The sequence below is a fragment of the Pseudophryne corroboree genome, chromosome 1 (genome assembly GCF_028390025.1).
Source record: "Pseudophryne corroboree isolate aPseCor3 chromosome 1, aPseCor3.hap2, whole genome shotgun sequence".
Classification (NCBI taxonomy): Eukaryota; Metazoa; Chordata; class Amphibia; order Anura; family Myobatrachidae; genus Pseudophryne; species Pseudophryne corroboree.
The window spans coordinates 84,336,418-84,349,609 of NC_086444.1; the positions used below are offsets into that span (position 1 = coordinate 84,336,418).

At 40.7% G+C, this 13,192-nt stretch overlaps 1 protein-coding gene across 1 annotated transcript in view; it reads right to left on the reverse strand.

Annotated features, from left to right (window-relative positions):
- Window positions 1-872: 872 nt before the first annotated feature.
- Window positions 873-13,192, reverse strand: part of GDNF (glial cell derived neurotrophic factor) — a 55,146-nt gene continuing 42,826 nt past the window's right edge. The window contains exon 3 of the mRNA XM_063961196.1: window positions 873-5,327. Within this exon, the coding sequence (XP_063817266.1) occupies window positions 4,849-5,327 (479 nt within the window). The 3' untranslated portion in view covers window positions 873-4,848. The remainder of the gene's footprint in view (window positions 5,328-13,192) is intronic.

Sequence of the window (13,192 nt, forward strand, 5' to 3'; positions counted from 1 at the left end):
AACCTTGCGCTTTTCACTGGTTTATCACTTCTTTATCCCTTCTCCAGGTTAATACATCTGCCCCTCTGTGTGTTTGAAAAATGCCAAAACTGATTGGTAGGTACTTTATCTTCAGGGTCAGATAGGCCAACAGGTGTACAGGGGAAATCCCCCACTGCCCAAGTGCTCTACCCCCTTCTCTGGGGATCAGTAACATGGAGGAGCAATATCATGGGTGCTTTTTTTGTTTCTATGGAAACTACACTATGATTAGCCCTTTTGTCAATCAAAGTGGGTGATCCTGACACACTCCTGTCCATTTCTTTATAAAGTGGTCCTGATCTTTGCATATCCTCACTAATGGTTGTTCAAGTCCCTCTGTGATATCTGGTCAAATTCCTTAAGCCTTAGACCCTGCCACTGCATTCCCTCAAGGGCCCTTCATGCCCAATTCTGACATTTTATCTGTTTCCACTTTACAAGGTTTGATACATCTCCCCCTGTATTTTTTGTATATCCATCTGAATTATTAGAAAACAGTGTTTGGAATTAGAAGAACATAAACTTGGATTGTCTTGTAGAAGCAACACATATGGTAGATCTTGGAAGACTGCATCAAGCAGACATTCAAGTATGTACAAAACCATTCTCTATGCATACTGCAATTATATTTTCCAACAGACAAGAAGACAAAACACAAAGGATGGTAGAAATGAGTTTTATTTTGTAAAAAGTTAAAAAAATGAATATTGTACAAAAATAAAGTTTGTAGAGAACTTTGGTTGAGTAAAACAAATGACTGAGACATAACTCATAGGTGAAATTGAAACTTTCTAATAAGCAGATAGTCATAGCTTCATAACTTTTTGGAAGAAAAATAAGATATCACAAACTTTACCCTTTTCATTTCTCAGAACATAAAACCATAAAACATGAAACAAACGACTTGCTGGACCTCAGTTCAAGAAATACAAAAAGACTAGATAACGCTTAAGTTTTGGGGGTAAATTTACTAAGTGGATTTTTTCTCAAAGCTGCCACCTCTTTTTGGCTGCTGGATTTAAGGGCCAATAAAATTAAAATACAATACTTGCAATGGGTTGCATTTATTTTTGCCCCTTTAAAACTAGCGGCCAAATATGCAGCGGCTTTTAAAAGAGACATATACTGTAGTAAATGTACCCTTAATTGTAATGTGTAAATGAATGATTTAATTATGAGCTCCTGATGGGACTCTGACCACAATCCCAATCTTTTTTTTTTTTTTTTAATAGATTCGTACAATTTCTACATTGTTCTCTATACAGCTGTGAGTTATTCTTCACATATGTGTCTGATTTAATCTTGAATGCTTCTTTAAAGGAGAATTAACAGTATGACAATGACTTACTTTAAAGTACACCATCAACAGGTAGTGAATTTTAAAGTGAATTTAAGCTCACAAAAATAAAAATCAGTATTTATTTAAAGCAGGGTAAAATCTACTGTCTTCCTTATATGATGTTAGAAGTTTAACTCCATAAACTGCCAAGATTGCAGCAGGAAAGAATTTGAATCATTGCAACTTTAATGCAATGAGCGGTGCAGTCAGGATCGGTACGGGATGCTGGCTGTCAGGGAGTCTGATGCATTTTTTAATGCATGTGACATTGATTTTAATTCTGCCAGAGGATTCAAATAAAGCTTATGCGAAGAGCAGTTAAGTATTTTCTTACACTGTGACAAAGTCTTATTTTTACAACTGTTGGAAACTGTGCTATAATTCTGCAAGAAAATATTTGTAAAATTCCTTCAAAGCTTTTATGCCTGTGAGCAGGTGCCTTCGCCTCTGCGATTCTGGCAATATGGATAATGATTGGACCAAAAAGGCACAATTGGTGAGTAAAATGCAACAGTTAGCAGGATAAGGCCAGGCTCAGAGTTTCATAGTGGGGAAAGTTTGAAGCAATACGCACAAGACGACCATGTGAGGCATCGTCGGCTCTTTACAGGGAAGAAAATGAAATATAAACCACAAAAAAAGAAGAAGTTAAACAGAACAGGGACTGCGCAACATCTGCAAAGCCAGCGGATTCTGAAAGAATTAGCAAAAGAATCATAATAATGTTATCTTTTTCTTCACCAGATAACATTAGTGAGGTTGAAGAATGTATAAGTCAATATGAATTAACAAGTTGTTCATTATAATGGAGAAAAACAGAAATAAAGTAGACATGCAACAAACTAAGTAAAGCTAGAATCTGATTGGCTAAAACAGTTTCAACGATAACTTTATCTTCGGTTGAGCCAGGATTTCACCATATCAGCACACCATCCATCAAATACTCATCTTCTATCTTCTTTGGGAAAGGGAATTTTAAGTAGATATACTGTATCAGGACAGTGTGGTATTTTTTTTAAATTAAAATACAATTTGCTTCACAATAGTTTACATATAATTTATTTAAAATTGGATCCTCCCTGTTAGTTCCAGATCACAGTAGCCATATATACTGAGTGTAAGAACTGGTTGACTCTGGGTTGTGGCAATATATTGTTGACACCCTTCTTTATCTAGGGGTCTTAAAAAGCCCAAATATAGTCATCTCTCTGCTCACTAGTTATATAGACTATGGGGGTGAGGAGAGTAGAGAACTCACTAGCCAGACTCAGAATCCATACACGCAGCAATTGTATTGGCGACCTGTGTCCTTGGCAAACAGAATCTGTTTTTGCTTATTTATATAGCACCAATATATTTCTTAGCATTGCACAATCTTGGAAACTCCTTGAAGGCAGAAATCTGGGCGGAGTCAAACCCAGGACCATGGCGCCAGTGATAGCAGTACTAATCACCATGCAACCATGCCTCCAAGGAGCAGATATAAGAGCCATGGGAATTCCTAACAAAACTCCAGAAACCATGGGAATAAACTTATTTTTTCTGTGCAGATACTTATTCACATAAAGATAACTCATAGTGGACAATTATTTTTGGAGTCTGTTCGTGGTGAAAACAAAAAATAGACAATTTTTTTAAGCTTTGTGTGATTATTGGTGATTGGTGGTGTGGGATTGTTGAATTTAGATAGCTAGCTCACGGTGAGAAAATCTTACAACCAGCAACTATTGGAGTCCTGAGTTTACACATTTTCTGGGCAATATGTTTTATGAAACGCGTCCAATGTTTTGCTTTCCGGTCAGTTCCCTTGTAATCAGACCTTGTGCTCGTTTACAAAAACTCTGAAGCATTTTCCTTCTTTTAAATAAAGCAAAAATATTCAAGATACAAACTACCCTCCTAACAGGTCCACAGGTCCACATCAAGCCAAGATAGCAAAGGGTAAAGTGTGTGATTCTACAACTACCAAACATACATTTGCTTGCACCCGTCTCCTTTGAGAGAGAGAGAGAGCAATGCGTCGCTTTGGCACCATCAAAGAGAAATTGTAATAAATAGGAAAAAAAAAAGAAACATTCATAACTGGACTGTAATAAATAGCAATAACTTAATTCTCAATAAATATCTTTTATATTCATGTATCTGAGTGGATGCATGGCATCGAGTAGTCTGATTGGTCTTGGGGACCAATTACAAAATGTACTGCAAATAAAATAAGAAAAAAAGATAATTCTACTGTAAACCCCAAAATACATTTATATGTTTCGTGTTGAGCTAATTCCCAAATGTGGTTTTCAAATAAGCCATCAAAGGAACCTCTAGCATGCCGGAAATTCACAAAATGGTTTGGCCACATTTGAGTTCACTAGATGCAATAATTAGGTATTGCCATAACATGCTAAAGTCATGTTATCAAGGATTTCCCTGAGTACTGGGAAAATATGAAGATATCCGTGTTCCTGGCGAGCCATGTCTCCTGCAGGCAACTGCTGGCCAGTCAAGGACTTAAATGGATTAGATATGGCCATGCAAGGTCACAAGTTTGCCCATTTTTTTATTTTGTTTTCTGTCAAATAATTATTATATATATAAAAAACTAAAGTGGTACTCTATTAGGTTTGTATAATATATGAAAATGGAAGGCTGTGCCCAATTCCAAAGCAACCAGAATTTACCTCTGATCTGCAAGCTCATTCTTGGCTAAGAGCAGATTATGACCAGTATGGTTTAAAATCTACCAAAGTGGCCAACAGAATGTCTGCATGCATGGACTAATGTAAGCTAAACTCTGATTGGTTGATCTGGATAACAAGCAGCCACATTACTAAACAAACATACCCAAGTTCCACTTTAGCCCATGTCCATTAAATCTGGGACAACAATCACACTTCTCTACTAAAGATGCAATTAGATGGAAGTTACACTACGGTTTACAGTTACTCATAGATTGTACTAAGAATTACTTAGAAGAGTGTTTGGTATTACATGTCTATGGACTAAAGGTGAGCTGAAGTAATGCGTATTATAGTAGCAAATATTTTAATTAAACCCCAAAATACAGAGCTAATGGATTATGTAATACACTTGTTTTTGTTGAACAAAAATATACATAAAAAAAACCCTGACATGCACGATGTATAAATGCCTGTGTTTAAAAGCTGGTAATTGACTTTTCCAGTCAACACTGCTGGTGAGTCATATCGTATATGTATATATATTTATATATTGGTGAAAATACGTCCTCCCTACAAGAGCATTGTCTTGCTCCGGCTGTCGATATTACTCTTGCAGAGGTATTTTTTTTTTTTATTATAGCTGTTGCTGGACAACGGCCCCAACAAGTTTCAATGACAGCTCTATGCCCAACCATCCTTGGTCCTCTTCTCCATTTCCGTCCTCGGGAGACTGCAACGGGAACCTTGATCCCTTCCTTTGCCTTATTTCAGGAATGCGATGCACACTGCCTCATGGCCATCCATAAAACAAAATCATATACAGCCACATTTCTTCGCGGAATGTTGTTTCAAGGTGTGGTAAACTAGATTGTCATCCAAGAATGAAACATCGTCATCGAATGAAATCGGCCTACAACATGCCTGTTTCACTTTGTCATTAACCAACTTTTTCTTGATCGTCAAGTTTTTTAGAATTTGGTCGTAAGTTGTCTCTGGGTTATTGCAGGACCCACTGCAGTACCTAAACTTAAGTTCCTCCTTGGCTTCATAGCCTAATCCCAAGTCCGTCACATTCAAGTGTATCTCCCGAAGGACGCAACCTTTGTTTTTCCGCTTTCTGTCCTTGCTCGTTTTTTTACTGGAATTCTGAGTGCCTGTTGCTGCAACCTGTCTTCCCCTGTCTCGTCTGGAGAGAGTTTGCTTATTGGGTGACCTCCGAAGTCTTTTTATGGTGTCTTGAATAAATTCCAAAACATCATCAAACTGGTCTGGATAGTCATCGGGTATTTCAGCTGCATTTTTGTACAAGAGAAGAAATAAAAATTTTTATTAAAATATCATACCACAATCAATCAACTGTAAAGTAAAAACTATGGGGCAGATTTATCAACAAGTGATAATCTTGTTATTACGGGTTACAAATGATAAATGGTGCTCCAGCCAATCAGCTCTTGTCATTTTTCAGACACATGACAGTTAGGAGCTGATTGGCTGGAGCACCATTTATCATTCGTGTGATAACAAGAAAATCACTTGTTGATAAATCTGTCCCTATGTTTAAATGCCTTAATGACAGGGTCAGTTAATGCGTTGTTACTCCTGGCTAGAGATTCGTGGGTCTATATAATAAGCCTTGGAGAGAGATTAAGTACCAACCAACCAACCAACCAACCAACCAACCAACCAACCAACCAACCAACCAACCAACCAACCAGGTCCTGTCAGTTTTCAAACACAGCCTGTAACATGGCAGTTTGGAGATGATTGGGTGGTGTTTTATCTCTCTCCAGGGGGTAAATTTACTAGATAGGAGTCCCATTTAAGATGGGATGTTGCCCATAGCAACCGATCAAATTCCAGGTATTATCTTCTAGAAGGTGCTACTTAAATGAGAAGTAGAGTCTGATTGGTTGCTATGAGCAACATCCCATCTTAAATAGAACTCCCATCTTAGTAAATGTACCCCCAGGACTTAGTGCATAGATCCCTCAAAACAGTTTGAATTTCACATTTCTTTATCTGATACAGATTATATTGGGCAAATCTTCACGTGGAGCTTGTGTAGGAGTGTATTAAGTGTTCTCAATACAAATGACCTTGATACTTGATAAAATAATGTTTTAGCATTTCAGTGAAGAACTGAAGAAAGACAATCACAATTTATATTGAATTTTGAAATAAATATACAGCAGTATACTGCTCTGATAAAACAAAGATGACACTAACATAGCATATTGTTATCATTTTGTAGAGCCATGCAGTATGGTAATACATCCTCAGATGGGATGCAGTCAATTTGCTGCCTGTCGGGATCCCGGGGGTCAGGATACCGATGCCGGAATCACGACATCCGACTATGCCGCCAGTTGGAATCCCAGCGCAGCAGGGCTCTTCCCACTCGTGGGACTCTTAGCGCTCGCCCCGCTGCTGGTATTCTGGTGAGCGGGATGCCGCTGTCACGATATGGACAGCCGGCATCCCGTCCGCCGGTAATACATACTCCTTCAGACAAATAATGAGACCAACAGGTGAAATAAAGAACAGGCACATGCAATACACAGAACATAGAAGATGCATTATTGCAAGATCAGCATGCATGCTGAACATGAGACGTAAGAGGTAAAGTACATACAGTACAGAAGTACATGCAAGGACACACCGGTAGACCGGGGGAGATAGCTCTGCTTATAACAGCTTATAGTCTAAAGGGGAGGGATGTCGCTGGGACAAAACAGGTGACACAGTAAGGTCAGAGGCAACTTCTACCAGTAGAAGGTCAGAGGTCAGAGGCAACTTCTACCAGTAGAGTTAGATGGCACACTGGTGGCTTTGATGAACTGTTGTGTTTGTAAGGAGCTCTTACACAATGTGCAACCTGGTGGTGTACCATCTGATTAGGTATGGAAGTGTTTTCCATAATACTTTTTAACAACATCACAGTATATAATTGTGACAATTTTAATTTAGCGGCAGACACCCCCTTTCCCCCTCCCACACACACACACACCAATTGCCCTGTGGCTTCCACAAACCTTAATCCGCCCAGATACTATAGACCTCTAAGCCTGTGACATGTTGACATTCTGTGATATGTGGCTGATCTACAGTAAGACGCAGAATGTGTGATCACATCTGTTGCATCTGTGTGGGGGGGAGATAGATCAAACCTTGGAGAGCGTACCAACCAATCAACTTCTGTCACTGTAAAGGCTGTGTTTGAAAAATTACTGTTAGAAGATGATTGGCTAGTATGTTATATCTCTCCATTTTATCTTACGTCAAGGATTTGATACATCTCACCCATGTGTTATGGGATGGAATTTATGATGGTCACTAACAACATAACAGACCAATATAAGGAGTACCAATGTTCTATAGTGTATCCATGATCATGTATATGGAGGTATATAAATATGGAGGGGGGGGGGGAAGCAGACTTGAGCTGTAATCATACAAAATAGAACAATCAATGCTATATGTAGTTTTTATATTTGTTTATTGCAATATATACAGCTTACTAACTAAATAGTAGGAATGTTACGGGCTTCAGAGCTGATGAGCAAGATGCCTGGGCGTTCACAAAACCAGGGCACGCGGGTAGACAGCTGCCACTATCAATGCACTTTCCGGCAAGAAGTAAATTCTGATCTTTGTGATCAGGGGACATTTCCTAATACTAGCTGCAGTTTTTAGATGTAGAGCCCTTTTGCTTGTCTAGGTAGCATTTGGGCTTTAGCCATGCGTTTCCACATCACTCCCATTGAGTGGAACAAATCTGGTAGAAAATGGAAATGGGAAAAAAAATATATGTCCCCATCTTGGCAGCTTAAAGGCCTCAACCTCAGCTACAATCAGCCTTTTCTCAATTAAAGCTTATATGACGCTGATGCAGAATCAATGCATGTCGGCCACAATTGCTCCTGTATTTTCTGCAAGAAAGTAAGTTTATATATACACACTTGGCTCTGTTATCATCAGTAAGAACTTGCACCAGCCCTATCCCTGGAGCGATAGCTATATCTGCCATGTATATAATTAATCCATGTGGAGGAGCCACACGGTTTTAAAACACAATTGGAGGATGTAGACAGAACATTTGGTGACTTAAGGTGTGTACACACGGTGAGATATATCCTTTCGATTTTGACTATATAGTCAAAATCGCAAGGAAAGTTAGTGCAAATCGCACTGCGTTTAGCCAGCTGTGATACCGATGCGTGGTCCCGCGGGGTCGGTATCGCAAGGCAAGATAGACTGTGCAGGCAAGTCAACCTTGACTATCTAGTGTACTATCTAGTACGAAGTGTAGTAAAAATTGGCACTTTTAGTCAAAATCGCACATAGTCAAAATCGAAAGTACAGATAGTCAAAATCAGTGCTATCAGGTCTCGGGATCCGGTCTCTAGGTCGACAAGACTTAGGTAGACAATGTCTAGGTCGACCACTATTGGTCGATAGTAAGTAGGTCAACATGGTTTCTAAGTTGACAAGGACTCTAGGTCGACATGTACTAGGTCGACATAACAAAAGGTCGACGTGAGTTTTTCCCATTTTTTGGAACTTTTTCATACTTTATGATCCACGTGAACTACAATTGGGAATGGTAACCTGTGCCGAGCGCAGCGAGGCACCTTGCACGAAGCATGGCGAGGGGACACGGTGCACTCATTGGGGTTCCCGGTCACTCTACGAAGAAAACGACAATTTTTTTAAAGAAAAACTCATGTCGACGTTTTATCATGTTGATCCAGTACATGTCGACCTAGAGTCCCTGTCGACCTAGAACCCATGTCGACTTACTTAATGTTGACCAATAGTGGTCGACCTAGACACTGTCGACCTAAGTCTAGTCTATCTAACATACCACACCCCTGGGCTCTGGGGGAGTTCAAGGGAAATTGTAGTCAAAATCGGAGATAATTAATATCTCACCGTGTGCCTGCACCTTTAGACTACAACCTATCCACTAGCCACATCTCACCATGTGCCTGCACCTTTAGACTACAACCTATCCACTAGCCACATCTCACCGTGTGCCTGCACCTTTAGACTACAACCTATCCACTAGCCACATCTCACCGTGTGCCTGCACCTTTAGACTACAACCTATCCACTAGCCACATCTCAGTATGTGACGCGGACAATCTCATCACTAAGAAGACTATTATCCCCTTAGCCCATCTGTGATACAATCAGGTTTCTCTCTCATTTTCTCATTTCAAATCCTTTGCTGGAGAAAATATAAGAAATAAAAATTTGACACACGTGTTGAACATTACTGCCCATTGCATAATCTGGATCTGGTTTGGGATGTTGAAAAGGCCGTGACTAATAAGGGTGCATACACACGGTGAGATTCGGACTTATCCGATTCTCACCGTGCGACAGGGGGCCGGGTCGGCACTTAGCCAGTATTGCAAGCACATAATGAGTGTGCTTGCGATGCTGGCTATGTGCGATGTCAATCCTGACTATCTCTTCTATAGAGATAGTCAGGATTGACTTGCCTGCACAGCCTATTTTTTCGGCCAATGCCGACCGCGCGGGGCCGCGCATCGGCATCGGATCGGGATCGCAAGGTGACAGTCACCTTGCGATCTGCACTATATTTTCTTCCGATTCTGACTATATAGTCAGAATCGGAAGAAAATATCGTACCGTGTGTACACACCTTTACACTTCATATATTTATTTGTGGTCATGGTCAGTCCAGCATTCACAATTAATGGTTTGTGTAAGCTTCCATAAAAGATCACTGATCCCTAGATTAGATAAAGTGTTATTTTTTTTTCCTTGAAATAAAAATGTAAGTACCTATTAATCATGCGTATTTTTCTCAGTAATTTTCAAACAAATCATTATCTCCTTTTCAAAATCTCTCTGTGGAGGGTGCAAAATATGACAGAGTCATATGCACAGGTTCAGTGTTCCCAGCATGTCACATGAGGGCAGAAGGGGAAGCAGGTCGGGGCGGAGCTCAGAGGACCATTTCAAAGCCTCTCTACAGCAAGCTGGGCCAGACTTATTAGGTGTCTGAAAATTGGGAACATTCCAATTTGTGGCTTTTTGCTATCTTTTTCATTCCTCAGTACATATTCAACTAAAGGTATATTTTATGCTTTACATATATCTAGAAAACAGTTAATTTCTATTTGCTTGTTAATTGGTAAATTGGTATGAAATAATGGTTAATTTTACACCCCAAAATATTTTCTTTTTAGATGAACTAATCATATTTAGTTAGGTGCATTAACCTACATTTGTTCCATTTACAATTTGTTATGTTTATTAATGAGAAATGGCCTCTTTTTAATGAGGGTTTTGAAATTGTGATATGATATATGAAATGTGATAAGGGCCCTACACATTTAAAGATCCGGCGCCGAGCTGCCCAACGGCGGATACGGCCGACGGGCGACCCAGCGGCGGGTGGGGGTGGGGGGGGGGAGTGAAGTTACTTCTCCTCCCGTCACACGGCTCCATAGAAGTGCAGGCAAATATGGACGAGATTGTCCATATTGGCCTGCATGCACAGCCGACGGGGCACCAGCGATGAACGAGCGCGGGGCCACGCATCGTTCATCGCTGGGGCCTCCACACTCGAAGATATGAACGGTATCTCGTTCACTAATGAACGAGCTCGTTCATATCTTTGAGTGATATCGCTCAGTGTGTAGGGCCTAATAAAGTATATGTTGCATGTTTTAAAACAAAAACATGTCTAAAGCCACTTTGCTCACTACACCAGGGGCCGTGTGACAGTGGTTGCCATGGTAATCAGTAACACTACAGAATACGGGATAGCAGCCTGAAGAAACAAACCAAGGAAAATGGTAATGACCAAGTTCTTCTTATAACCTGACACAAGCTGATTTCTCCATGAGATTTCTCATTTAATCCAAGGCTCAATAAATTCAGAAAAGGTGCATTGGTATGCTGTACAATTAGTGGGTAAATGATCCTCACTGGAATTCAGAATGAATCAGCGGCAGTTAATAAATGAGCTTATTACCCTGACCTTCCGTCCTAGCAGTCCTTTACATATCCCACTGTTCAGGTTATTTTGGCTTAATTAGCCCTTAGGAACTACACTTAACAATGCATTTTGACTATGCCTTTGAATGACAGAAGCATTGGAACAGGTGCAGCTTAAGCCAAGTGTGATATATGCAAAGGCCTAATCAGTGCATGGCTTAAGCCCTTGGTTATAGACGATTGCAGCTACTACAATTGGTGCACTGGCACTAAGACACATCGTTCAGGTTCCTGTCTCAGCTATACATAGACACCCTGCTGACAACATATATTCCCAACTTAAACAAAACATCTGAGCAGGAGTCTGAAGTGATTAGAAGTGTAATCAGCAGACACCACAGTTTGCAAGTCAAAAGAACCTTGAGGGTAGTTCAAATAATAGTCATCTCCGATGTCACTAGGTACAGCCAACATACAAATGTGGATCATGTTATTCCCTCAGCCTATTGACATTCACTGCAGTCCTGTGTGTGCTTGAGTAACCCTTTCAGGGCCACCTCGGAACTCTCGCTCTCAAGAATATTCTGCTCAATTTGATCTGCGTGCAGCAGTCTCTGCACACAGCCGGGGACGCATTCAGATCTCCGGTTCCTGACAAAGGCTGGGGACTGAACAGTACTGCCATAAAACAGCAGCCCATCACCTGTCAGAGGAGCGCAGATATTTACACTGAAAGCCTAAAGCCCAGAATAACTCTGAATACCACGATATCGGATGTCACTAGTATACAATGTGGCAAGTTCATACTGAATGCTGCTGCGTGAGGTATGTTACACAGGATTCCAAACTTTAGGTTCTGGGCCGGATTTCAGTAATAAGCAGTGGTGCCGAGAGAGGGGAGGGGGAAGAGGGTACAAATTACCCGGGCCCAGGTCTGATGGAGGGGCCCAGTAGGGGCCCAGGCCCCCTCCCCCTTATCTGGCAGCAGCAGCTGCAGCTCTTCTCCTCAGCCCAGCACACGCTGCGTGCTGTGTACTGGGCTGCAGTGTGGCCATGGAAGTGCTTAAAATACAATTTTTTTTAGTATTTTTTTCTAAGGGTGAATGACCACACCTCCTGTGATTAGGCCACGCCCCCTGAAAAGTACCTGGGCCCAGCCCGGCTCTCGACTGCCCTGATGATAAGATATCCCAATTCAGGGAATACTGAGAAAACGTATGTTCAATGAGGAGATCTGTGGACTTGACCATATAAAGAAAGTGCTAACTTCTACAGATAGAGGATCAATCAGAAATTATGTGGATAGCATTGTGTAATGAGAACATATTTGTCGCTTTGAAAATTGAAAGGCTAAGGGGGAGATGTAGCAAGCCTTTGAGAGTTAGTGTGGAAAAGTTGCCCAAAGCAATCAGCTTCTAGCTGTCATTTATTTAGCACGGTCTTTGAAATGACAGTTAGAAGCGGACTTGTGTCTTTGGACAACTACTCCACTTTATCTCTCTCCAAGCCTTGATATATCTCCCCCTAAGTGTGCAATTAGGCTACACACCTGGACAAGCAAATTGGAGCGATTCAGCTAATCTGCTCTCTAACTGGTTTTGGAGAATATGAAGTTGTGTGGAAACCATGGTGTTGCCCCCTGGATGCTGGACCTGTGGCTCAATTCAATTTCCCAATCCTCATTGATAAAAGCCATCCCATTTGCCAAACACATTGCAAATGGCACTTGACCAACTGCATTGTACAGATCAAATTGCACAGACCTCCCACTGCTTTTTTTTACCATTCTTTTTTTTTTTTTTACTTAGCCATTTGAGATGCTGCATAAAGACGTATGTATACAACCTTATAAAAAGGACAGGTGAAGTTTATTTATTTATTTATTAACAGTTTCTTATATAGCGCAGCATATTCCGTTGCGCTTTACAATTAGAACAACAGTAATAGAACAAAACTGGGTAAAAACAGACATAGAGGTAGGAAGGCCCTGCTCGCAAGCTTACAATCTATAGGAAAATAGGCATAGATACACAAGGATAAGTTGCCCATAGCAACCAATCAGATTCTACCTATCATTTACCTAGTATAGAATGTACTAGGTAAATGATAGCTAGAAGCTGGGGTGGATTGGGCCTCCGGTAGAATGGGACACTTCCCAATGGGCTGAACTTTCTCACTCATC